Here is a 26,803-nt window from a genome sequence, read left to right as displayed (position 1 = left end):
TCATAACATAACGCACCCATCTGGCTATAGTTGCAGCAGTCACTGGTTTAAAAGGTTTTTGTATTGCAAGCAAGAGCTGCGTAGAACCCTCAGACCTCAAAGGTCGGGTACATTCCTCATAGGTTTTCAAGCATTGGACCACACAATTTTTCGTTACTCGGAAAAGCATTATACTCAATGTGTCTAGACAGTGTTTTAGTACGACTCGTGATAGTAAAGGAAACTCCCTCTGGAGTAAATACTCTACCTGTAATATCCAATGCCCGCACATCCGATGAACGTCTACAAGCCGATAGGCACAATAACATCGCCAATTTTGCGAAAAGCTGTTTTCTTGACAACTGACTATTCACCGGCCAACTGTTGAACAAAGAAATGACTAAGGACACATCCCATAAGCCCGAATATTTGGGCTTGGGAGGATTTGCCATCCGAATACCCTTAAGAAGCTTACATACCATAGGATGCATGCCCACCGGTTTTCCATCCACCGGTGCGTGCCCCGCCGAAATGGCTGATCGGAAATTATTTACAGAGCGATAGGCAAGGCCACTCGCAGCCTTTTCCGAAAGAAAATTCACAATATCGGATAGTCCGGTCCCCACGGGATCCAGACTCCGTTCCACGCACCAACCCATCCAGCTTGTCCAGGCTGATGAGTATCGCTTCCTGGTGGAAGGAGCCCACGCTTGCCTGATGAAGCCTGAAGCTGCCTCCGAAATTCCCGGCATTTCCCACTGTTGCCGGAAATTCTCCATGCCATCAGCGACAACCTCTCCGATGTGATCAGAGGATGTTGCTCCCCGAGAGGTCCCAGGAGGAGAGACTCCGACCAAGGGAGTCTCCTGGGAAGATCGCAGCTCATTTCCAGCAGAATCGGGAACCAAGGTTGCGATGTCCACGTGGTGTCACTAAGATCACCTCCGCCTGCTGCCTGAGAACATGAGAAGTTACTCTCGGAATGAGGAGGAATGGCGGGAAGGCATAATTCACTGCTCCCGACCAATCCTGGAGAAACGCGTCTGTGGCTTTCGCCACTGGATCCGGTCTCCAGCTGAAGAAGTGGGGAATCTGTCGATTCAACCTGGAGGCAAACAGGTCCGTTTGACACGGCCCCCAAAGCCTCTGCAGCCAGTGAAACATGCTCGGCATCAACTTCCAGTCGCTGTAATCCCTCAGATGTCTGGAATTCCAATCCGCTATGAGGTTGGACTGCCCTGGAATATACTCCGCTATTACCGTTATTTGGTGGCGCAGGCAGTAGTGCCAAAAATCCTTGGCAATCTCCACTAACAGGGGCGATCTCGTTCCCCCCCAGCTTGTTTATGTATCTCACGGCTGACACGTTGTCCATTCGTAACAGAATGCAGCAAGCTGTCTGTTTGGGCGACAGCGTCCGAATTGCAAAGGAGCCCGCTAGGAGCTCCAGACAATTTATGTGCAACTCTAACTCCTGGGGAGACCATCTTCCGCCTGTGGAGATGTCGCCACAACGCGCTCCCCAGCCCCAACGACTGGCGTCGGACTCGATGACTACTTCCGGTAAGGAGCCGAAGATGGCCCTGCCGTTCCAAGCTTCTACGTGCCCCAGCCACCATTGCATCTCGTCCCGAACCTCCTGAGAGATCGGTACCAGGTCCGAATAAGCTAGACCCTTCTGAAGGTGCTGAATTTTCAGTCTCTGCAATGCCCTGTAATGCAGTGGTCCCGGAAATATTGCTTGTATGGAGGATGCCAATAAGCCCACTATTCTGGCTATGGTCCTGAGGGACACCATCTGCCTGTCTAACATGGCTACTATCTCTTTCCTGAGATCCTTGAGTTTCGCTTTGGGAAGGTGCAATTGCGCCTTCTTGGAGTCTATCACAAACCCCAGGAATTCGGTGTTGGTGGACGGAATGAGAGCAGATTTGGTCTGATTGATTACAAATCCTAGACTCTGTAAGAGAGACATTGTCATTTGCAAGTGCTGCAAAACTAGGGTCGGGCTGTTAGCCATGATCAGGATATCGTCCAGGTAAATGATCATGCGAATCCCCTGCTCTCTCAAATGCGCGACCACCGGCTTCATCATCTTGGTGAAGCACCAGGGAGCCGAGGAAAGTCCGAAAAGGAAGGGCCAAATACTCAAACCACCGACCTTTCCACTGAAATTGTAGGAAACGGCGGTGTGGGGGAAAAATAGGGATGGACAGGTAAGCATCTTTTAGATCCAGCCTGACCAGCCAATCTCTCGGTTTCAAGAGGTCTGCCAAAAGGTGTATCCCTTCCATCTTGAAGTGTTTGTAAACTAGAAAATGGTTGAAATCCCTCAAGTTCAAGACTAGTCTGTATCCACCTCCCTTTTTCTGGACCAGAAACACGTTGCTGCAAAAGCCGTGAGGTTTGTGATCGCACAAAGCTATTGCGTGCTTTTGCAGCAAGGCCTCTATTTCCTCGTCTATAAAATTGCATTCGTGTTGGGAAAAATGGAGAGGCCTGGGCCATGTGTCCTGACAGGGAGGCTCGTAAAATTCCAGATGGAATCCCTGAACCGTCTGGAGCCCCCACGCATCCTGGGTCAGAGTGCGCCAATTGTGTAGATAATACGGAGTGCGACCCCCCAATGGCAGAAGAGACAAATCTGTTACACTCACCTGTGGAACTTTGTGCGTGGAAGCTTGCTCTGTTCCCGCCACTTTGGAATCTGCGCTTGTTGAAGCGGCGGCGGGTGGGGTAGAAGGTACCCCCTCTGGTAGAATCCCAGTCACCTCTTCCGCGTCCGAAATCACCTCTTGGGGGACCTTGGTTGGAGAAGCGGCCTGACGAGCGTCCCCTACCTCGTCCGGCCCTATTGAAAAGGCCCTGGGTAAACACCCTCTTTATCCCTGATTGGGCCTTGTCCAGCGACGTGAAAGTCCCTACATACTTTGACACGTCCTTCACGAAACGGTCTCCGAACAAATTGCCCTCCGCAAGCGGGCCTGGCTCAGCCGCGGCCAAATCAGTGAGATTAGTGTCCATGCGCATGAGCAGGGACTTGCGCCTTTCTGTTGAAATGGCACAGTTGGCATTACCCAGAAGGCAGATTGCCCTCTGAGTCCACCCGGCTAAGATATCCGGATCCACTGGAGCTGCCGACTCTTTGGCCACCAAAGCCATTTCTAGAATCTTCGCGAGGGGACCCACGACGTCAAGCAGCTTATCCTGACACCCTCTCCAGGCTCGGTCTATCCCCTTCTTGGGGTCTCTTGCGAACTTTTTCAAAAACGTAAGCAAACTTGCGTCTATCTCCGGTGTCTCCGCTACCTTATCCGGAAGATCCGGCCGAGGGCATTCCGACCGAAGTCGATTCCTGACCTCCTTGTCAAACCCTTTGCGAATATTCTCATGTAGGTAGTCGATCACCTCCGGTGCTGGTGCCCAGTCAGTAGACCTCGGGTGCACTATCTCGCTAGGGTTGAAAGTGAAAGGAGTAGTGGACGCCGTCTCCGAAGGAGCCGGAACCCCCTTCTTAGCCCTCTTCTTAGGGGGAGACTCCTCGTCCGTGGTATTGGTATCGGTATCAGTGGTGGTGGAATCAGTGTCCTCATAGACTCTCTGCTTGCTTTTGGCCTTTCCGCCAGACGAATACGCGTGGTCGCCACCCGCGGGTGGGGGAAGAGTGTCCAGAGTCGTGGCATGTGGCCAGCGTCGCGCCTTGGCCAGCTCTGTGCTCGAGCGACCCTCGTGTTTCCCTTTGGTGAAACCATGGCGTTTAGCAAAACTCTCCAGCTGCTTGGTGATCGGTTTCAAAGCAGCAGCCAATGCTTGATGTACAGTTGAAGGAACTGTAGTCTCCAGGGCCCTGTTGACAGAGGATTGGACCGAAGTGTCCAGAGCCTCTACAATATCTTCCTCAAGGACAGTCTCCTGCTGTCCCTCATAATAGACATCCTCCTCATCCTCTTCGTACCGTACCCACTCATTCATGCTTGCAAGGTGGAGGAACTGAACCAATCCACCAGCGGTAGAAGAGCCAATAATTATATATTCCTGGAGGAGTAATGGGGGGGGCCAGCCCAGGTGCACACAATCAATCTTGTACCTAGCCCCCTCAGCAGATGCTGTATTCAATATTCTTACTGCCTTTCCAGGCGTCAGAGCCAATTTTAATTATTTTCTGGAGTGTGTGCTCACTCCTAGGGCGACTATTCTTCCAGCCAGTCAGGCGTCACAAACACGGAGCGAAAATGCGCTCCTGAAACCCCCCGGAAGCCGAGATCGGCGTGTGCAGCCCAACGCAAGCCCAAATCCTACTGAAAACCAGCCCAAATGGGCTTCGCGTGAGCAGCACACGTCGGCCGGTAACCATCCTGCTCTGCGTGTCCTCGGGCGATGAGGGAAGCCCTCGACACCGCGCTGAACGCGCTGGGCCTTAAACGGCCTGAAATTATGCCGCCCAGCGGCGCGGTACAAGCGTGTGAAGCTCGCGCTCCTTAATGCTGCAATCTACATCGGGAAAGGATTACCATCGATCCCCCGCTAGCGGCGCAGTGCGCCCATCCACCAACGCTGAAATCGCGTATGAACAAACTTCGCTACCAACCATTACAAGTAAGCAATGACACCTGGCAAAGCGCAGCGCGCTGAAGCAATATTGCGACTAAATCGGCTCATATAAAATAATGAAAACGAGGGGTACTTATCTCATGCTGTGAGCAGCAAAGAAAGAGGAGGCTGGGACAGTGACCAGGGCTCTTATGGAGGGCTAAGGAGGCGTGGCTGACGCAAAGTCACATGGACAATGTAGTTGTGTTACTAATTGTATGTTTGGCTGCTGTGAGTTGATACAGTAAAGAAGGAGAAAGCATAATCCGAAGCCTCCGGTCCTGTAATAGAATCTTACTTTGCAAGTTGTGTTTGTTAGGGAGCCGGATGTGATAAGATGGTCAGCTTCCGTCAGAATACACCCAGCGTGAGAACTGCAAATATTTATTTTGTGTACCAGACACATGAAATCTATTTAGCATGCTGGGCCTGAGTGTACACAAGTTATGAGGAAATGACCTTCGAGAAGCAGAGACCTAGGAACCTACTCTCCCACCTGCCGTTCCGGCGTCTGCGCGCGCTCCACGTCAGCAGCAGCACGTTTCTTTTTCCGCTCATTAGTCATAGGTGGAGGTTCAGCCGTCGACTAAACGTGCAGTGGGCTGCCACGGTTTTCACCGTTGTGATTGGCTGTGCTGTTTCTCTTATGTAACTGGATAAGTTGTACATTTCCATCTGCGAGGAAAAGGGTGTTACTTAATTTCATGCTGGTGCAGGTGGCCTACAGTATAAGCTGGTGTGTTCAAGAATGTTTTCTTTTGTTGTGTTGGCTGTGTCGTGAGCAAAGCGCCATATTGATCTGTCTGGTGAGATTAAATCCGCCCACTTGTTTAGTGTTTAGAAACTGGCTTGTGCACTTTGCAGGAAAATACAATGTACAGAAAGGTCAGAGGTTTATTTTCACAAAACTGCACTGTGCTTCATTTGAAAAATACGTGCTGGGGCCCGAACTTCGCTCAGAAGGTGCCGCCGTGCTGCAGGAAGGCTTAGTTCCGAATACCGGGCTGCCTACTCCACCCCTCATGCATCTATAATCCCTCCCCAGACATTCCCCGCGACTCACTACTGCGTGCTCCTTTTCATCTCTGCTTTATCGCGGTCACTTTTTTTTTTTTTTTTTTTTACATCTTTCTATAACTTTCTCACTTTTGTGCTTTTATCTCTTGTTCTGGGTCAGAGACTGAATATAAAATACGTGTCGGTCTCTAATTACTGGCTGAAATTACGCACTGAGTCCTTATAACGACATTATTGGGATAGGCCATTGCATCCCCCCCTCCCCTCTTCCACTTAGCACACTAACAGACCTCTATTTGCTGCTGAGGGTAAATTGAACATTATATAAAGTCATCAAAGCTGCCAGGTCTCTCTTTACTTCCGGCCACTTTCATTGCCTTCATGACTCCTAGGCCAGAGGTCCCCGGAGTATCGATGCATAATCCAGGGTAGATGCTCCGACCCCTGGCTGCCCCAATCGACATCCATGCGCCCCCCCATTTTCCGCATTCCCCCAAAGGATAGCGACTATCGATACCCTCCCCCACTCAGGTGCTCTTGTCACCTCCTATGCCGCAAGAATCTACGTGAACCCTAGTCCATGTCTAAATGCCCTAACCCTTGATCCCCTGCAGAGACACCTCTGCCATGGCCTTACTGCTCCTGATGAACACTCACCTGGCCTGCGACGCCCACCCACTCGGTAGAGTCACCAGTAATGGACTTCTGACCCACACCTCACACATTTGATACACTGAATGTATTGGCCCCACATCACCCCCCACACCTTGGGAACCTCCACTGGCTCCCCATCCAGAAAAAATGCAATTTCAAGATATTAATGCACGCCTACAAAGCCCACCACGACTAAGCACCAGCATACATGAACAATCACCTGAACTTCCACCTACCATCCAGAGACCTTCACAGGTGATTAGCTGCACTTTACAAATACTGATTGATTGGTTGATTTTATTTACCTAGAAAAGATAAAAGGCTGTGGCAGCTTTGCGCAGATGAAATGTTTACTCCAGCTTTCATCTGAAAAAGAGTGCCACATATTTCCTAATTTGAAATATCCATCATTTCCTTTAAAGGAAATGAAGCAAAAGGTCTTGTTGGTGTGTGAATGCTTTTATCATAGGACGACACCTTCCGTGATTTTGTATTGAACTGCACCGCATTAGTTACAGAACAGCGTCAATGAATGGCATAAAAGTGTACCTTTGAGTCCAAAATATTTGATTCTCCTCTGTGGGTAAATTCTGCAGCATTAGAGGATATGTAGTTTTTTTGTAGGCTGGAATAATTTCGTCAGAAGGATAAAGTCTTGACACAGCAAGCAGTGGCTGGTAGTCCACATCAAGTCTCAGTCAGTTGGGGACTATCCTTGGCCCATCTTTCTGAGAACCCACCAACAGACACCTCATGGGCCCAAGGTTCCACTGGAGCTCGTCGGCAGGCACTAACTCAGGTGATGAAACCTCCCGGGCCGTTATCCACAAAGGAGGCTCGTGCAGCTCCAAATAGCACGAGCCACCTACTTCACCTAGAAACAGGTTTAAACACATTTATGAAGAGGCATTTATAAACCAGGATCAACAAAGGCAATAGGCATGGCTTTTTAAGGAAAAATCTTGGTTATTTTGTAGCTGTGGCTTAGTTGATTGGTGACTGAACGAAGGGGAATGAAAAACCCAAATATCATTCGACACCCATACATGCCGTCACTCATAGGCAACACTGACCCACAGATATGCTTGTAAGGAACTGGGGAAAATGGGACTATCGGACCTTTGGTATGAGCCAGAACAGGCATGCAGGGGGGTTTCTGGCAAAATGCTTGCGAAGTCCTTTATGGACTACAAACAAAATATATGGCTGCATGACTCCAAAGCTGGCCCTCTGACAACGACCTTTTTAACACTTAAACATTCATATGTTTTTGAGGAGTTTTTGAATTTTATTTACCCAGTTGGAGCTAGGAAGTTATATATCCAATGGAGATTCGCAACACTACCACTAAGGGCATTCACAAGTAAGTGGTCTACACCAACGAGCAATTCTTGCCCTGGATGCGGTGCGATTAAGGAAGATGAACTACACATGCTCTTTTTTTGCCCTGCTTACAGTAAAGCCAGAAAGTACTGGTTGGTACCCTTGTGCAAGAACATGGGCTTTGACAAATGTCTTGTTGCAATGAGAGTCTTTAAAACTGACACTTCACCGCACATAGTTTTCGCACTCTCAAAGTTCCTGCTAGCTATGTGGTCCAAGAGATGTTCTCTAATTATAGCGGCATTCAGGGGTGATTGTATATCATGATTGTATATCATGATTGCATACCCTGCTTGATAATCTGATTTTATGAAATGTTTATTTATCTCCTGTGGTTTTATATATGTTTTAACTGTTTTAACCCCTTCAGTGCCACGCCCTTTCCCCCTCCTGTGCCGGGCGTTGCACTAGTGGGTGGGGTTCATGACGAGGTAGTCTCGTCATGGGCACAGCGCAACCGTGCTCCATGACGAGACCATCTCGTCATGGGCACTGAAGAGGTTAACTGTAATCTTTAATGACTGAAAAAATGTCGAAATAAAGATCAAATGAAATGAAATGAAATGCTTGTAATGTATTGATAACTTTCCATATCGATTATCAGGAAAAAGAAAGAAAAAAAATCAAGCCACAGCAGCACTCTGTGTCACAGGGACGGGAAGAAAGCAATATGGAGGAAGTGGAGGAGGCTGGAGACGCGAATGGTGTGGGTGGGGGGTGTGAGGAAAGACTGAGGGGGTAGGGTAGGACAAGCTCCCCTATCAAATGCTGAAGCTCAAATGGCTCCAAAATATACTTCCCTGCCATCAGTAGCAGAAGGATGCACTTAACCAGTCAAGAAGCAGGGTGAAACCAGTAGTTTATTGGTAAAACAATAAGTGCCAGGGCTCTCGTCAAGAGGTCACTGCAGCTTGCACCATCCGTTGCCCCTGCCAGCTTTGCCACTTGCAGTACCAACTCAACTATTAACCATCACACTCCTACAAGTGGGACAATTCATACTATTCAAGGCTCCCAAAGCTATGATAATGGCTTGAGTGGCACGCATTGGTGTTAATAATGCATATTAAATTGATAAACAGCTGTTGTTTTGCTCCTACGCAAATTTGGCAGACAGCGCCACCATGTGGCAGACCGTCATAAGCACCGGTTCTAAGATTTGAGTGCTACTGCCGAAAACTGGAAACCACCAGCTCAAATTAAGCACAGTGTTTCCTCTAACACAACACCTGTGAGAACAAAAATTACAGTATAAGACCAGCTCACTATACATGGTCTACAATGCCTTACAACTCCACTGGTGGCACTGGAAATGTATCATTGTTGGCCATATCTAAATTCAAAGCTCTGCTTTCTTCATCAGTGACGCTTTCAATATTTTAGTGTCGTAGCCAACCGATAACTTTTTCCATGAACATTTCTATACAGCGAATAAGTGTGGCGCACCAAACTTATGCAGTTGTACTCCCAAAAATATCAAACCGAACCCCATTTTTATTTCAAGGTTTCCAGAATATATAGGCCTACGACTAAATGCATCTTTTACATTTTTATTTAATCTCCAACATAGATCCAAATTTGAGCACACCCTACTAGGTGAACTCCACCTTGTCGACTTCTCCCCGACCCTCATCTCTCAGGTCAAGCCTCAGGATAACTGATGCGATCCACATTTCTCCATGTCCTTGTAAATCAAGCCCCCAGTAAAACCGACAAACACAACTTTGCTGTCTGTGAAAACATGTAAACCTCTGTTTCAAGCAAGACTTTAACCTGGTCGGCCAGACTCTTACCCTATAATGATTAGATTGAGCTAATTCCAGTTGGACCAGGTTCCATAAATCTAAGTCCAAGCACTGATGTATTCCAGCAGCGGACTAGTTTCTGATGCTAATAAATATGACCACATCACCCTGATCTGTGGTGATTTACACTGACTCCCTGCTGAAGCCGGAATAAACTACTGACCTGCCAGTGTTGCAAAACAGCCCTTCTTCCATCTGCCTTAAAAATCTCAGAGGAATGTAAGAGTCTCAAGAGCCAAGAGGTTTTCAGAATCAAAACAAACAAGTTCAGGCTACAGTTCGCTTCCAACCTATGGGCTTATTACGATGTTGTTTGGAGTTGCCTCCAACCGACACAGTCTCGGAACCCATCGAACTCAGGTCAGCGGTTCCAACCGCCTGATTACGATGCAACCGAACACTGTTCCGTCTGATACTCACTTTTCTCTATGGGAGCCTGTGTCATGGCCGTAAACCGTCCGTAATACAGGCTCCTATAGATAAATGGGTGGTGTAAAAGCCTATACCCTGTGGCAGGCTCCCAATGGCCCCTGCCACACAGTGCAGGTTTTACAGGGGGGTACTCTAGGTACTCCCTCGACCACCAATCGTAGGCAGCAGGGTGAAGGGGACCCTGCTAGAGGCCCCCAAATTCGTTTTCTGACAGCCTTTCTATGTTAGGTCGGCATGGAAAGGCTGTGGGAAGCAGATTGGAAGACTCCAAGCCGGTCAGAACCTAGTCAGAATGACTGGCTGCTTTACGTTCCAACCACCGACATTGTAATTGGGCGGTCGGACCGCAACCTGACCGCGTCGGTCGGAATGCCTCCGACAGACATTGTAATTGGCCCCCTAGTCTTTGTTGGGTGCAGGCTCCTCTCCTTGGAACTCTGTACTTGAGGACCTCCATTGACCAGAAGAAGTCCTACAATTCCATTAAAAAACATATCTGCCTGCTTGGACTGTCTGTTCATTTATTACTTTTATTCCAACTTCTTCCTCTGATTAACTCTTCCCAACTTAACTCCTTTTCCTTTCTCTTTTGTTAATTCTTCCTCCCTTACTTTCCCCACTGCCTTGATCTTGCTGCCTGCTCCTTTTGTCACCTCTTAACTTACACTCACACTCCTAGCCTCAGTCTTCTCTCTCTCCTTTGTTATGCCTGTCCTATTCTCCTCCGCTCCCCCTTTTTACCTGCCTTCTACTCTGTTTTGCATCTCCTCCTTCCTTATCAGTGGTATTTCCCTCTTTTCCGAAATGCCTTTCTCCTTCAAAGTTAATTGTTGCGCCCTTACCATTTGCCTTCACTCATCTTTCTAGCAAAGTCCCCTGCTTGGCTGGTTGCTTCATGCACATCTTGGATACAGATTAAAGTGCAATTCTGGTTCACTGCTCACTGTCTATGGGAGGAGGTGTCTACCTTTTGTCAGATCTGTGAAGTTTATTGAAATCTGACTGGGGTAGAGTCATGCTATATAAAACTGTGAAATAAATAAATGCAGCGTGACATCCTGCTCTCCGTAGACTCCCTGCGCAGGGGAAGAGTTTTTCGTCCCCTGGTTGCTCTTCCACCATCTGCACCGTACTCCGATTCCAGTAAAACTGAAGTTCAATTTTAGGTGTGGCAGAAATAGTAGCTCGTTGCTTGCGATTACTTCCTTAATCTCATTGGTTGCGCTTTGCACACTTGGCGTCACAAATAGCCGAATGGATTACACTGCCTGAAGAGTGTCAAATGCTGAAAATGTTTTGCTACTCCTGCTTTCTAAGAACAGCGTGTTTTAGCTCGCAAGTCACGGACCTGTGTAAATTTAGCTATTTACCTGATATCTGAGGCTCACAGTTGTTAGACCAAAACCTAAATTTGCGTGAATGCTTCCTTGGGGTGTAATCAACTAAATGATTGTATCTGTGGTCAAAGAACTCTCTTTTCTATGTTTTGCTGTGAGTAGAAGTGTGAGAGAGTGGCCCAAACCTTCCTGTGTTTCATGCTGTCTCTGGCCCTTTCACTCTGTGATGAACCTCTCCTTCCTCTGTGCAGGTTAAAGTCTTGGAGCTGGAGAGCAAACTGCAGAACGAAAGGCTCCGCCTTGGAGAAGTGAGGCGGAAACATTATGCTTTGGCAGGGGTCTTAGAAGAGATCGTGGAGGAGGCCAAACCAGTGCCTGCCCAGAGAGGTATTTTAAAGAAGCCACAGCTGCCCCAGAAGCCCAACTTCCTTCCCAAACAGGAAAACAAGGTACCTTGTTATAAGTAACATAGAGCCCTTTTCTTGTGCTGCTACTATGGGTCCACAGTACACTGTATCCCTCACTCTCCTCTCCACGGTTGCACTGAGACCAGCTGCACAGAGCTGCTTGTCCATACAAACATACATTGTGTCTGCAGTATTATCCGTCAAATAGAATGGCACAAGAGCAAAATGAAAAAGTGCTGTCCAATGTACCACATAAATAATGTTGTTATGCACACCTGTAGCTGGTCAAATAAATATTGTAAGCAATGCTTTTCAGTTCATGTGGCACATTGAGCTATTTTCAGGATCATTTGCGAATAAAAATGGTTTAGACCAATAATCTTATACACTTAGTTTTAATATTAGTTATGTATTACAATAGTAACAATACACAAATTAACACTGCACAAATACACACGTTTGTATAAAAAAGTGTAACTATTTGAACAATCATTTTAATTTTGAAGGAAACGTACAGTGTATAAAGAGCAAATGAATGTCAAACTGCAAATAGTGCATTACAATTGAAATCACCCACATTTAGTGTTGCTGTCTAACTAGATACTCGCATATCTATAAACTTGCACACTGTACGAGTAGATCACTTCAATAAGATGGTGATATCCCTCAATAAAATCACAAGTGACTGTAATATGGTTATGTCCATTGTTGCTGTATTGCTACATTAGTTTAATGGAGCAGAGTCCAACTACTGTGACTTATAAGAGATCTTGAAAGTCATCCTTAAATGTGATGTATGAATGCCCATTTCAATTATTGTTAGTCACAGTCACTTTGCAAAAGCTTGAAGAAGGTAAGGAGAACAACCAACCTATCCATTGAATACCATCGCGTTGTCAAGACCCTTGGGTCAGTGTAACAGTAATTAAGTGTTCAAGAGGGGAAAAGTGCTGTGGAGAGGAGCTTTTTTACTGGTTCCCTGCCCGAACAGTGGATCGATTGAAATGCATGATCCTGTTTTAGCAATATTAAGTAGGAAAAGGGTTAAGCTTTCAGGTGAGCAGTCGAAGGTCAATTATGATGTGGTGGCCTTATTGAATTATTGTCTGGAGAAATATGGAACTTTAGTCCACAATACAATTTTTCATAGGCGAAAAATTGTTACATTGACCCAAGAAACATGATAGTTGTATTGGTAAATGACAGTACTCACCCATGATATAGACAAACAATCTCTGACGGGCCCAGCACCCGGGGAAAAGGCCCCTTGTCTCATAAAAATGAATATAACAGTTTGATTGGCACTCGGATCGTTCACCTCTTGGAGAGGGGCTGAAAGATGTTGATTGATACGTTTGGTTTTATAAAACAAAGGAAGGATGGATGACAGGCGGAATCTTAATGAGAAAAAGCAGAAACGTTACTTATTGTCTCTAAAAACAACCCTAAATAAGATTGAATTCGGCAATCCCGCCTTCACCATATGGAAGGCCAAAATAAAATCCAAGGAAGAGGTTAAGACCCTAGCTGTTAATTTGGACTCTCCTACTTCGGTCCATGGTCAGCCAGTGCCATATTCTCCGCCGTAAGCTACCTACCGTGCGCAGGTGTTGGGGAGAGTCCACATATTGCTGACTGAATTGAACGAAATCACCGTTGGGTACACAATCTAAGTGCACGAGTAGCACTAGTGCAATGAGCTATTGATCGGAACAAACAAGGAAAACCTGCTTTGCTCCATACCTTTATTCATGGAAACGCTCATGATTACCTTAAAAACAGATTGTCGGTTTGCTGCCCAGAAAGACCACAATCTTTTCAGCCTCCTGGTTGATGAAGCTGCCATATTAATGGGGCTGAGGTAATGGGTATCACCAGCCTTGTAGGGGAGGGAGGAGGAAGTGGATTACACGCCTGACTTGTCGTCAACGATTAATGTAACTAAAAACCTTATGGTGTAGCTACATATATAATCTCTCAAAGATGCTATCTCTGCACTTCCACAAGGATTACTTCCAACACAGTATCACATACAAGCAATTCAACTAATAATTAATTAATTAATGTGAAGAATAAATTGACTAGGCTTAAGTTCTAGTCAAAGAAAATCCTCAATGCGACAGATCCAAAAATTGAGCTAGGTAGGTTTTTCTCGCAACACTGGCCTTCAGAATAAAGAATTTGCAGCTGGGTGCTAGAGCCATCAACAAACGGTGCAACTGGGCACACAGCAATCAAAACATTGTGCATCATAACCGGTTTGTTTTTTTGCTTTGTCAGTGAGTTTGCCACTATACAGTCCTGACAGAGGAAATAGGCAGCTACCTGCCGCGGCGGCTCCTCCACTTTGGCAGAGGAGAGTTGGCCCCTCTCCCCACCAGCAGCGTGAAAAGAAATTGTAATAAACCCAGGTTTATTAACTGGCACCAACGGGGAGTGGTGCGCACTACTATCAGTACGCATGAAGGTTTGGCTGGCCAATCTGTCATGCGCACTGAAGCTGTCTCCAACCCAGCTGGTTGAGAGACGACAGCAAGGCACAGACTCCCGGTCTCCCTGGGAGCGCACATCGAGGGCGCTCGGGTCAATCCTGAAGCTGCCCTCATGCATGAGAGCAGCTTTGCGATTGGTTGCAGGGGGAGTCTGGGAGCCTGTGCCTGCAGTGGAGCCACGAAAGGAGCAGAAGACCGGCAATGTGGCGGACTGCAGGCGGCAGGCAAGGTCTTTTCTCCTCCGTATTTTCATTGCCTTCTCCTTTCCAGTCCCTACACCCCCCACACCCCCGACCCCCCTTCTCCCCGCCATTCTCCTCTGACACCAGCCTGTAATGGCTAGTTGGAGAAATTGTCTAATACGGAATGCGGCAACACAGTGAAGATATCTTGATCTTATTCAAGGCTGAAGTTCTAGTTTTATCAAAACCAACCCAACACCATTCCCATAACTCCAAGTCACGCGTCACTCTGTGGTCTCTATTTACCACCTTAGAACGGTGGGACGTGTATAAAATGACTTGGATCAATCGCACACAAAGGTTAAATGCCTTTTTTAGTCCAGCTTCATAATCCCCCCGTAATTGTGTTTTTATTTTTCCTCAGCTGTAAAACTAGAATTGTTCTGTCCTTGGGCTATAGTGTGAGATAAGACTCTAGCTCTCGGCCACAGCCTTTCATAGCAAGGAGATTTCCTCTGGTGATTTAGTTCCTTACCTTCCATCGGTCAAATTTGGGTTTTATTCCAGGGTTCGGCACTTGCTCAAGGACTATGTGTATTTGGGCATATCGCGTTATGTCCCAGTGACTCAAATTGTGAATCTTTGTGTTGTAAATCTGTGTGCCACCTAGTACTGCCATAGACACATATTTCAACCACCTCCTCACAAAATCTAGGTTTCTGTAATCCGATGTCAACATACATCAAAGTCACACGACTGTTCTGTACAGTACTTGTGTTTAAATTGCTCTTCCTTCAATAAAGCTGTTTTCAGTAAAGCCCCCCCCCCCTGCTCCTTGGAGCTAGATTGGTGCTATAGAACTTCAAAAAGGTTTGGTTGAGCCTGCACTAGCCAGCCTGTGTTCATATATGTATACGTGTCGTGTTGGTGTATACAACTGGTGCCCAAAGCAGCTCTGAACCCTCGTGACAATTATCTTGTATAGTAATTTGAAAAACACCCTCTGTAAGCCATTGTCCTTTCTCCATTTTGTTTTATTTACTCCTTTAAAAGCCCAAACTCTCCTGTAGTGTTTTGATGTGAATACTGAAGCATGCATCTTGCTAGCAGAGCAATGCCTGACCTCAGTACCAGCCTTCATTGGGAGTACTACATGCATGGTGACCATAGGGAGTCGACTTCAGCCCTCTGAAACTAGACCTCATGACACGCCATAAAAAAAAATGCCAAGGATAGTGGGAAATAATCAGCCTTTCTCTAGCCTGCGCCATCCCATTAAAATATTGGGTAAAGAGTTCTGAAGACTTGACCATTGCCAGTATCTGAGACGGGCTTCCTTTCACCTTTAGTGAAAAGAGGATCTGCTCCATTGCTGCCTGACACGCTTATCAGGACATCTCGTTTCACTGGACCCCCCTGACCCCCCGTACAGCTCAAGCCTTATTGCCCCATCGCAGAAATCTGCTTCAAGTATTTGGTCAAGCTTGCAATCGTGTTCACTGGACCCCCCTGACCCCCCGTACAGCTCAAGCCTTATTGCTCCATCGCAGAAATCTGCTTCAAGTATTTGGTCAAGCTTGCAATAGTGTTGTCTGATAGTCTTCCGGAGATGCTCTTCATAAGAGGAGGTCAGCCAGAACTTCAGTTTGTCCTCTCTGCGACAAAACCAGTGTCTGGTACCTCAAAGCCAGAGCTATCATCCAAGATTCTGTAAGGAAAACCAGGTGATTATCCAAAAGGCCTGAAAGGCATCTGCCACAGCGCAGTGTAGCAGGAAACGTCCTTGTTTACATAATTCGTACAGGTTATATGGGAATTCATGCAGTCTTTTAAGGCTTTTTAAAAAAAATTTAAATTAAAATATTTTATTGGCATTTTAATATACATGTTGACAATCATTACATTAGTGAAACTTTCTGTAGTGCATACAATAGATGACAAAAACATACTTTGCAGCGGTGTATCTTTTACATTTAGTAATAGGTCCCCATTTTAAGGCTTTGTTGCCTGCTGGACGAGCCTACAAGAATACTCCAGGTAAAGGCTTTTCTTAACAAATCAAGGTGGTTGAAGGCTCTTCAAAGGCCATTATTTATTTCTATACCTGGAGATCTGAAATCTTAATGCAGTAGTGAATATCTTGCATACCAAACAGTTTCAACCCATGGCAACGTTCAATGTTAAATAAGTCGCAAGGAAAGCCGCCTTCATAGTAGCGATCACTTCAGCTCGGACATTATGGGAGTCACGCTCTATCTCTGGTGGGGAGCTTTACATGGATTTTATGCGTGAGGAGTTTTAAGATCACATCCATCCTTTATACCAAAAGTAATTTAAGAGTTTTGTTTTCAAGTCATCGTTTATAAGCACAAACTTTTCGCAATATTAATGTTAGAAAAGTTTTCATTCTAATTTAGTCAAAAGCATACTGTGGTTTTCAAAGATGTTGTTGCTGGTGTGAGTTCAGGTTCTGGAGAGCAAGAAGCGGGATAAGCTTCCATCGTGAGCCAGATAGTTTCTCGTATTTTAGCGAGTCACTCCCTTTCGGGCATGGCCTCTCCTAAAGGTATCCCTGAAAAGTGAGGAGAGTGCATGTACCCTCTATGACCTCGCATAGATGTGTTCCAGTTAATGCAGTCTTCAAGGCTGCCACCTTGGCTACTCTTCACCCTTTCTGTTAACATTATGGGCTAGGCCACGTCCACGCATGGCATTAGATCTTCGTTTAATGAATTCTTGGGAAACTTCCCAAAAGTAAGTTGTGCGGTCTTAGCTTTGATCTAACTGAAAGTCCTTTAGTTCCTCTACTTCTTCTGGCCATGAAATTGTTTCTACTGTCAGATGAAGAAAAGCGACTGTGTGGTTGGAACCAGGAGGAGTGGAGTGAGGTGTAGTCTGGGAGAGGCTAGAATTGCCCACTGTCAGACTGAGCCTAGTTTCTGACCTCTCTGGGAGAGCAAGGACCCCTGTTCCTGTCTCAGAAAACACAATGCCCCTCACATAAGTCTGAAGAAGACGAAGGAGTAAGAATGGTTCAGTCACTGTGGTGAGTAGCATGTTTTACTCTTTGTGCCAAATGCCAAAGTGTTTGAAAGCGACTGGTTTAAAGGTCCAAAGACTTATGTATGTCTCATACATGACAACATGTAATTTCGAGCGGGTTGCTGTTTTGGCCTTTGCCTAACCTCCTCCATTCTCTCCCTGTGTAAGTCATTGGCTATCTCAGATTTTCTGTAATATATTCAGTTATCGCATATCTGTATGGTATTGCTTCTAAATTATTGCCCTTTTTTCCTTTCAGCTCGATCAAGATGATGGTGTTTACCTGGCGCAGTTTGTGAACTATTAAAGTGAGGCGAGACCTGGAAAGGTGCCAGTACTTCAGTATTTTTCCTGGTACCTGAAGTACCCAGCACATCGCAACAATCGTAGTGGCTAAGCATCTTATACCCTGGTTGCCTCATACAAGCGCATATCACGTAGTCCATCGGCCTTCCCTTCATATCGTCGGTGGATGCGGCCTGAGCCCTCCTTGAGTTGCCTTCGGAGGACTGCCTGGGCTCACACGACCGAGTTTCACACTGAGGGAGTCGCTATTGAAGTGGATGAATGGCTGCTCGGCTTCCCGTCTTCATTCTCAGTTCTAGCAATAAAGTTTGGACTATTTTCATATCTGCATCTGGGAAAAAATGCACTTTTTAATTTTGCCTCGCGCCTCCTCTTCATGCACCAGTCCTCCTAGATATAACAAAAATGAGTTTATCTGCGTTAAGCGGCTTTAATGTTATTACCGCCTTCTTCCAGGATGGGTTTTTTTTTTTTAACGTACAAATTATTTTATTGATACATTTTATTAGCGAACTGTTAAAACAAAAAGGAAAGGAAAAATAGTTGTGTTTTGTAGAATTTGGAACATGGTATATTTTCTTAAAGAATGTTTACCTATAAACATTGCTGGTTATTGGTCAGTGGTTGATAATACTCAGAAAAGGATACTTCGTTAAGCATTAAAAATGCAATAATCATTCGCTAATGCCCCCATATCATTGTCTTTGTATCCATGGTTTGAGCAGGTTAAGCTGTCCGGACTTCTTCACTCTATGGTGCTACTTGTACAATGATATCATATAGGAATTTAAGACTCTTTTATCATGACAATGTATACACACAATTTCCTAACTGTAAATGGGCATATTGAAGAAGGGTCTTGTAGAATAAATACAATGTCATAGTCCTAATACTAACTGCTAGATAAATCGAGAAATACTTATTAGCCTAAGGAAATACATGTCTAAGGAAACTAAAGCACACCTTATTTATAAAAAAGAAAGTGATCATTATAGAGATCTATTTTTATGAAGTAATATATTGGGTCGATAGCAAGTCTTGCTGTGTGTGGAAATGTTTATTTAACACTGGTAGTCACTGTAACTCAAAAAGTTAGAGCAATTTTCAGAAATCTATTTGACCACATAAGACTGTAGCTCAAAATCAAAACATGAGATCATACACTTGTAATCTGCGAATCACCGATAAGCATGCTGCTGAAGATTTAGAATTGGTGGTGGGATTCATTCATTATCTTCACCAGGGAATAGCGTTTGAAATGTAGTCTTCTTGTTAGTGTTTTGTACCAAATTGTTCATGTCAGAAACACTGGGTTAACACTAAATGCCGTAAGCAGCTCGGTATGATCTTTTTATGATGGCCTACGCTCATGCTTCATCTCTCAATTAGCGCAGGGATGCCTCCGGGTCGCCATGCGCTCCATAAATCCCATCGCATAGGCAGATTGTTGAAGTTGTGGCCCCGGTATACACCATGCATCTTGGAACACCTTTGCCTTAGCTTCTGTACAATTGTGATTAATTGAGAGGCTGGCAAATCCAGCGGGAGTTGGTATACTGGACTTAGTCTTTGCTCCAAGCCAATGGAATTGGTGCTTTTAAGCATTGCCAGTGCTACGAGTAAACCATGTGGGTCATAATGAGCATGCAGAGTACTTTGAGTGGCAAAGATGATTATAATGGGCATGGCCAATTCTTTGAGCCAACAAAGTTTGTTTTACTAGACATGACGGATAAAGTTTATTCTATTGGGCTTGGTCAAGGCTTGACACCAACAAACATTGGGTCTGTTGGGCATGGCCTTTGCTTTCAGCTAACAAAGTTGGTTTTGTTGGGCATGGCCTTTATATTTCTTTGCTATTGGGCATGAGTATGTTGTGCATGGTCAGCACTCTACCCAATCCGTGTTGGTTTTAATTGGGTGGGGCCAAAGTGTTTCATGAACCAAGTCGGCTGTGCCGGGCACAGTGCTCTTATTTACAGCTTATCTCGGTGCTGGGGGAGAGCCAATCCAGCTGATTCTGTTGGCCATGGCCATTGCTTTCGGTAAACAGTGAATCCTGTTGGACATGGTGGGTGGTTCTCTGGAACCAACTTACTTGTAGTGAGTTTTTCTGATTTGGCTTGTAAGAATGGATTTCAAGGGAAAAATAAACACCTCTACGGTTCACAAGGAGCATCATCTTTTTTATCAGCTGCACAGTTGTGTATGCTGTTGTGATGGTCTCCATGGAAATTACAGATTGGGAAATTACTCTTATTGAACGCTCCCTTCAACTTTGAAACGCAATCTGTCTGGTCCCAGGGATTTAATTAACGCGCACTTTGATTTTAAGACTGGTCCTCCATCGCAGGCTGTACAAAATGAAGCACTGTCCGGCTGCCAGTTAGATTGTATGTTACATGTGGTTTTTACTTGCAAAGCTTTTATCTGGGTACACAAAGGACTGTATTGTACATAGAAACTGGAGCACAAGGGATTGTGGGAAGCTTCCTAGTGACCGAGTTTTTTTTGTAATATTTTAATAATGGAAATCTTCTGGTTTTGTATTAATTTGTAAATGTCAAATGAGCAATAAAGGTTTCTGAAAGACTTTTGGGGTCTGTGTAATGATGTGTCACTGGGCATGAGAGAGCAAAAGCAAAAAAATGTCTGTTCTGGGTTGATCAATAAACATACCTTCTCTTCAACACCAAATTAGGAAAATGTGTGGCTGAAGGTCCCTTCCAAATTCCATTCAAGCGAGGTTTGTTGTGTCCCGAAAGGGTCATGTATGTGTGACTTTGTTAGCATACTTTGGGTATGAGTGTTGTCTTTCTGAATGGTGGTCATTGGTTGTAGGTAAGATAGCACCAGCAGGACCAGAAAGTTAATGGATTTCAAAAGCCCAGGTTCCAGTAGTTTCCACTTTTTGCCCTTTGGCTACGCCCAAATCAGCATATTAGAGGCATAGGATGGCAAAGGGCACATTCCAGTGACGTCAAAGGGTTTACAGTCTCTAATGCTTGTACCCTACTCCTCAGCTTTTGTACCCCTACAAACTCATTTTGGATGGGGGCGGTAGGATGAAATTGACTTTGTCTAGCAGGCAACATGTAAACAAGGCTCCGTACAGGTGTCCCCGAGGGGTGTGCTCATAGATGCAATGGGCTCCCACAGGAAGCCCCCTCCCCCACCCTATACATGGCTAGTTTCCGTGGCAGGTGCTTTCATGACTGTCTTCTAGTACACCCCATGGAGCTCAGCTGCCCAGGCTCCAGTAACCGCGAGCCTTACCCGTGTAGTGCAGTGTTTCCGTACCTCCCAGCTTGTGTTCACCATAAACTCCTAGCTGTTATGGGAGTCCCCTTGCCACTGTAGGGCAGTAAAACTTGGTCCCTGCATCTCATCCGCACCGTGTGCATCCATTTCCTCCAACCCTGTGGTGGGACCCGGGTAGCTTCTTCACAGCCTGACCGGAGAGCTTTGTACAGACATTGTCAGCAAAGCTGAACCCCATTGCTTTCCACATCCCATTGCTAGACCATGAGTCCAGGTGTTTGAATGCCATGGGATGGGTGTTCTTTGTGCCTCAGAACTTCACTCTGCATACAACAAATGCCACGTGGGAAAATATGTCCATGCCCTCCGAGAGATGGCCAGATGGGTTACGATTAGCCTTTGTAAACACATGAACGGACCATTCTCGCGACAAATCTGGGATGTGCTCAATGCAGCCAAACAAATTGTGAATGGTGGCCTAGACTTGGCTGATATCATGACACACTCTGGTCAAAGTGATCGGTAGATGCTGGCATTCATGGATGTATTCTAAGGACTTCTTTTGGGGCATCTAGGTTGCCCTCACGGACAAGCCATCTGACTGAGAAAGTTTGTTTGAGATGGACTACAGCTTTAAGTGCATTGAGCAAAGCTGTGCGATTGCACAATCCCTGGGGATGACCCCCCTTAGCCCCGCCAGTCAGATTGTTCTACCGGTAGTATTGCCGTTTACTTGGCTGCTCAAGGCCTCGGCCTTCAAGACTGAGGCTTCTGGCTCATCCAGTGCATTCAGCGTAGCAGTTCCTTCATTCAGCGGCAGCAACAGACCCCACCCGCAGAATCCACAACCCCAAAACCGCTTTAACACCACACCCTGGAGCTTTCAGCCTGGGGAAGGATCTCTTTGCTGGACCGGTAGAGGATCATCGCCACAAGTCAATGGGTGATTCGGTTCATTTGCTAGGGATGCACACACCCTTTATGTCCCCTGTAAAGAGCCCTCCCTTTCTCCCGTCAGACTTACTCATCAGATCTCTCCACGGTTTTGGAGGCAGAAGCTCTTGCCTGGCCTCAGAAGGGAGACAGAAGCTGTTGCTCTGGCAGAGAGGGGCTACAAACCTCTACCCCTTTCATTTCCTGAACCCCAGAAAGATAGCAGCCCTCAGGCCCATGGATTTGAAGATTCTCATGTATTTTTCTCAAACAGAACAAGTTCAGGTTGCTGTCCTTGAGCCAGGTCCTTTTGTCCCTCATGTTCACATCCTAGACCTGAAAGTTCTCAGGTGCATCTCTGCTTGGCGGTGGGTTTACGGCATCACCAGCTTGCAATGCTGCCTTTCGGGTCTGGCCGCAACTACCATTAAGAGCTTCTTGACCCATGGTATCTGCATTCCTGATCCGCCTGATCTTTTCAGGCCGTCCTTGGTGGTTTCCAAAGAGATTGCCATGTTTTCTCTCATGCCTTTCATTGTTAAACAGTGGGAGTCCAGGCCTGACATTCCTTATGACCAAGCCCTATGTGCTGCTTCCCAGTTGCCTCGTATGTTGCTTGATCTTGAACAAAGTGTTCCTGGTGGCCACTGCCAGGGCCCGCAAGCTCAGCCAAGTTGCTTGTGAGCCTTTTGTTGCTGACGAAGCTAGTGTCTGATTTTCAAGACAATCTTACAACCAAGTCTGAATACAATAAATATTTGTTACTGAGTTTAAATGATGCTTATATAATTATGTGACGGACAAGAGTCAAGTTATCTTTAGTGACCGCGTTCATTGGCCTAACACGACCATATATAGAATTGTTTAGAATATGTTGCAACTGCAGTGAATTGGATGGATAGTTTAGAAGTTTACACAGTCTGCATCTAACACTAATAACCACATATTGGGGAACTTTCAGAAAGACTTTGGTTGACAGAATCATACAGAGATGCATTTCAACTTTGGTTAACTGGCACAAGTTGCATAATTGTATAATTTTTATTAGCACGTGACCAGTATGGTGGATGATTTTTATCATATACAGGAACTGCATCATAGAGCAGCTGAATCTTTGTAATCAGTAATCTACAATTGAAAATACGGAAAAAGTATGTGTAACAAAACATTTTCTTGAGAATCTGGTTAAGACACTGTTGGTTACATAAGTGAATGATATAATGCAGGAGGCAACATCTCACAAATGGTACATGTGCCCAACAGAACTAGTGCCTCTTGGTCACAGAGAGAGTAGAGCTTGATGCGAGATGGGCAGATAGAAATTAGTGTTTTTACACTACAATGAAAAGTAAAGAGACTATAGATGATAGATCTTTAAAGAAACACTGATATATTTCTGCTTTGAGTCCCACAAAACACAATGCAACGTGTTACCATGTAATTAACATGTAATTGGTGCTCGCATGATCGAGTGAGAAGTTTACAGTGGAGGAGAGGCAGCATGAAGGAGAACTTTTACAGATGTAAGAGCAAGGGTGTAGCTTATTAAAGGTGGTATAGATTGCAGCGTATTGTAGAAATGATAAGGGAAAGCAAAGAAAGATTGTAGATGACATATCATTAAGGAAACCAGAGTTTAGTTCATTACCACATAGTTGGTATTCTCCAGATAGTGAGAGGTTTTCCTTGGGGTGAAGGAGTCTGAAAGATAATGGATGAGGTTGGGAGAGAGCTCCTCACAATCTTAATACTGTGAGGTTACTGGCAAGTTGAATCTAATTCCGGATTAGCAAATAGGCAAAGTAGGTACCAGCCTATGGGCCCCACTCCTTTCAGGAGCCCCGTGAAAAAGAAAATTACAGTCCAGCTTTCTTAAATTATTTCCAATACTTGTTAGTTGTCAGTCAGTCAATACATTTTATTCGGGTTTTGTTATTAAAACCATAAAAGTTACACAGATACAATACAAACAATAAGTTGTGACATATTCTAAAAACAGGCTCCATTGCCACACAAGGATTCATCTGAAAACAAGTCTAGATAAAGACTCTACATGTCCATAAAGTGCCTAGATTTCATAGTTGCCTTTAAAAACTCTACAATAAAAATAATACAATCATCCTTCAACAGTTGGAGATGCATTAATGCAGGTCTAACCTGTTTAAAATTCAATTTCTTTAAAATAGGAACTAAACAATGCCTCCTGGGGACTTCATACAGTTTGCAAAAGAACATAAAGTGCAGCAAGTCCTGAGGAGACTTTCCGACGCAGCCACAGGGAGCTAGCACTTGACCTCTAGAAGCCCCCTTGGGTCTTGCTAACAGGAGATGGAAAAGATTCATCCGGAACCTGGTTAAAATAAATCTTTCATGTGATGTTAAGGACCCCATAAGGTATGGTTCAGACAGTGGCGTCGATTTAAGCAATAAATATGCCCGAACACTCGGTTTCCGTACCTCTTCCGCATCCCGATCTGCTTGCCTCCTGCTCAAGAAGGCTGTCTTGGTTAATTCCACATCCTCTTGTACAATAACATCTGGTTTAAAAAATATAACTCCCCGCCCAATCAATTCAAATCCTCTTTTAATATAGTTAAGCCAGGGAATACGAGCCATATTATCTAAAGACAAACACTCTCTTAGGATCAATTGAGTGAGGAATAGCTCTTCGTTTAACCAACACGTTAGCCAAAAAATCAAGGGAAACAGAGCAAGTGTATCACTTAGGTAGGAGACCCCCAATTCCTCATGTACCGCCATGTTTGCAGTTCCTCTCGGGACACATAATAACCTTTTTAAAAACCCATTTTCCACTACCTGGAGGGGTTCCGTTGTCGTATAGCCCCAGATCTCACTGCCATAAGTTGCTGTAGCTAAGCTTTTTGCTTGATAGACTTGAAGCATAGCTCCTGTCGGTTTCTTTCCCACTTTAGAGGCAAAATTAAAAATTGCACCATTGACCTGCACCAGTTCCCCTTTTTTTCATTTGATTAAGGCATCCCACCCAAGTTGATCATCAAATAAGACACCTAAATAAGAAAAAACCTTTGTGCGGGGAATCTTGTCCTGGCCAGATCTAAACTGGAAACTCTTTTTCGTATCTTTCCCTACTTTCATGACATAGGACTTTGAATTATTAATGGCTAAATCCCGATCTGTCATGAATCCAGAAAATGCAGTTAAAAGGGTTTGTAAGCCCAGTTCGGTTCTGGATATTAGAACGGCGTCATCCGCGTAAAGCAGAACGGGGATGCCCCGCCGTCCTACATAGGGGAAATCAGCGGCAGTTGCCCTCAACACACTGTCTAATTCATTAATATAAAAATTAAATAAAAATGGCGCCAAGATGCAACCTTGCCGGACACCCTTCTTAATCTCAAAGTCCCTGGATACCTGCAGATTCTGAGCGAACCTGACGTTAGCTTTGGTCAATAAGTGCAGGTCCTCAAGAAAATTAACAATACTATTATCCACCCCCCCAACCCTCATGGACTGCCATAGCCTTGCCCTATTTACACAGTCAAAAGCAGATGACAGATCCATGAAGGCAAGGTGTATTTATTCAATATCATAAATAAATTAAGACACTGTGCAATAGTAGAGTGCCCCGGCCGGAAGCCATACTGGACTTCAGACAAAATCCTATTCTCGTCTGCCCAAGTTGGTAATCTCTGTAAAAAGACACGGCCCACCACTTTGATCACTGAATCAATAAGCGAGATTGGTCTATAGCAGTAAGTACTATTCCTATTGCCCTTTTTGAAAACTGGGACTATGGTTGACGAAGCTCAGGACTGAGGACACCCCTTTTTGGCCGCCGCATTAAATAGGGACTCTAGAATCGGGGCCCAGAACAAGGGGTCTGACTTAAATAGGTCCGGGGGGATCCCATCTGGGCCCGGAGCTTTGTTGATAGTTAACCCTAGAATCCCTGCCAAGATCTCACTCCCGTCAAAACATATCACAGCTTCCTTCCTGTTCAGCGGTTCACTACGAGTAGGCTCGAGCAGGCAGTCAAACATGGTTTTAAAAATGAGTCACCCACTCTTCCTCTGTGATATGAGCCTCAAGGCCCTCCCCCCCCCCCCCCCCCCTTCCATGAGAAACAGCCCATTTACAACACTCCAAAACCGCGAGCTGTTCCTCAGAGTACTAGAGTCAATCAGCTCCTTCCAGTCGTCATCTTTCAGGGCTCCCTTACGTTTGGCCAGGGCTATCTTATATTCCCTACGACAAACACAAATTATGGGTAACAAAACATTTTCTTGAGAATCTGGTTAAGACACTGTTGGTTACATAAGTGAATGATATAATGCAGGAGGCAACATCTCACAAATGGTATATGTGCCCAACAGAACTAGTGCCTCTTGGTCATAGAGAGAGTATAGCTTGATACAAGATGGGCAGATAGAAATGTGTTTTTTTACACTACAATGAAAAGTAAAGAGACTATAGGTGATAGATCTTTAAAGAAACACTGATATATTTCTGCTTTGAGTCCCACAAAACACAATGCAACGTGTTACCATGTAATTAACATGTAATTGGTGCTCGCATGATCGAGTGAGAAGTTTACAGTGGAGGAGAAGCAGCTCCTCACAATCTTAATACTGTGAGGTTACCGGCAAGTTGAATCTAATTACGGATTAGCAAATAGGCAAAGTAGGTACCAGCCTATGGGCCCCACTCCTTTCAGGAGCCCCGTGAAAAAGAAAATTACAGTCCAGCTTTCTTAAATTATTTCCAATACTTGTTAGTTTAATAACATTAATTGCTAATGTTTAGTTTTGTGTAATAAAATTGGTTTATTAAAATTGTTGGTTGGTAAAATTAAAAACTTATTAGGAGATAATTTGCGAGGGGGTCCCTGAAAATTCGATTGCCTTGGGGCCTACACAGGGTTTAATCCGGCACTTGTCATATCGGGTTGGAATTCATATATATATATAAATATATATTACACACACAATATAAAACAATGCA

General features: G+C 45.1%; 1 protein-coding gene across 1 annotated transcript in view; it reads left to right on the top strand.

Annotated features, from left to right (window-relative positions):
* The window catches only part of HIP1R (huntingtin interacting protein 1 related), a 513,161-nt gene extending 492,942 nt beyond the window's left edge, over positions 1-20,219 (top strand). The window contains exons 31-32 of the mRNA XM_085635911.1: positions 11,449-11,646; positions 17,580-20,219. Of these exons, the coding sequence (XP_085492037.1) occupies positions 11,449-11,646; positions 17,580-17,627 (246 nt within the window). The 3' untranslated portion in view covers positions 17,628-20,219. The remainder of the gene's footprint in view (positions 1-11,448; positions 11,647-17,579) is intronic.
* Positions 20,220-26,803: the final 6,584 nt, after the last annotated feature.

This window comes from Triturus cristatus, chromosome 11 (assembly GCF_964204655.1).
Source record: "Triturus cristatus chromosome 11, aTriCri1.1, whole genome shotgun sequence".
Classification (NCBI taxonomy): Eukaryota; Metazoa; Chordata; class Amphibia; order Caudata; family Salamandridae; genus Triturus; species Triturus cristatus.
This window is presented reverse-complemented; position numbering and strand designations above follow the sequence as displayed.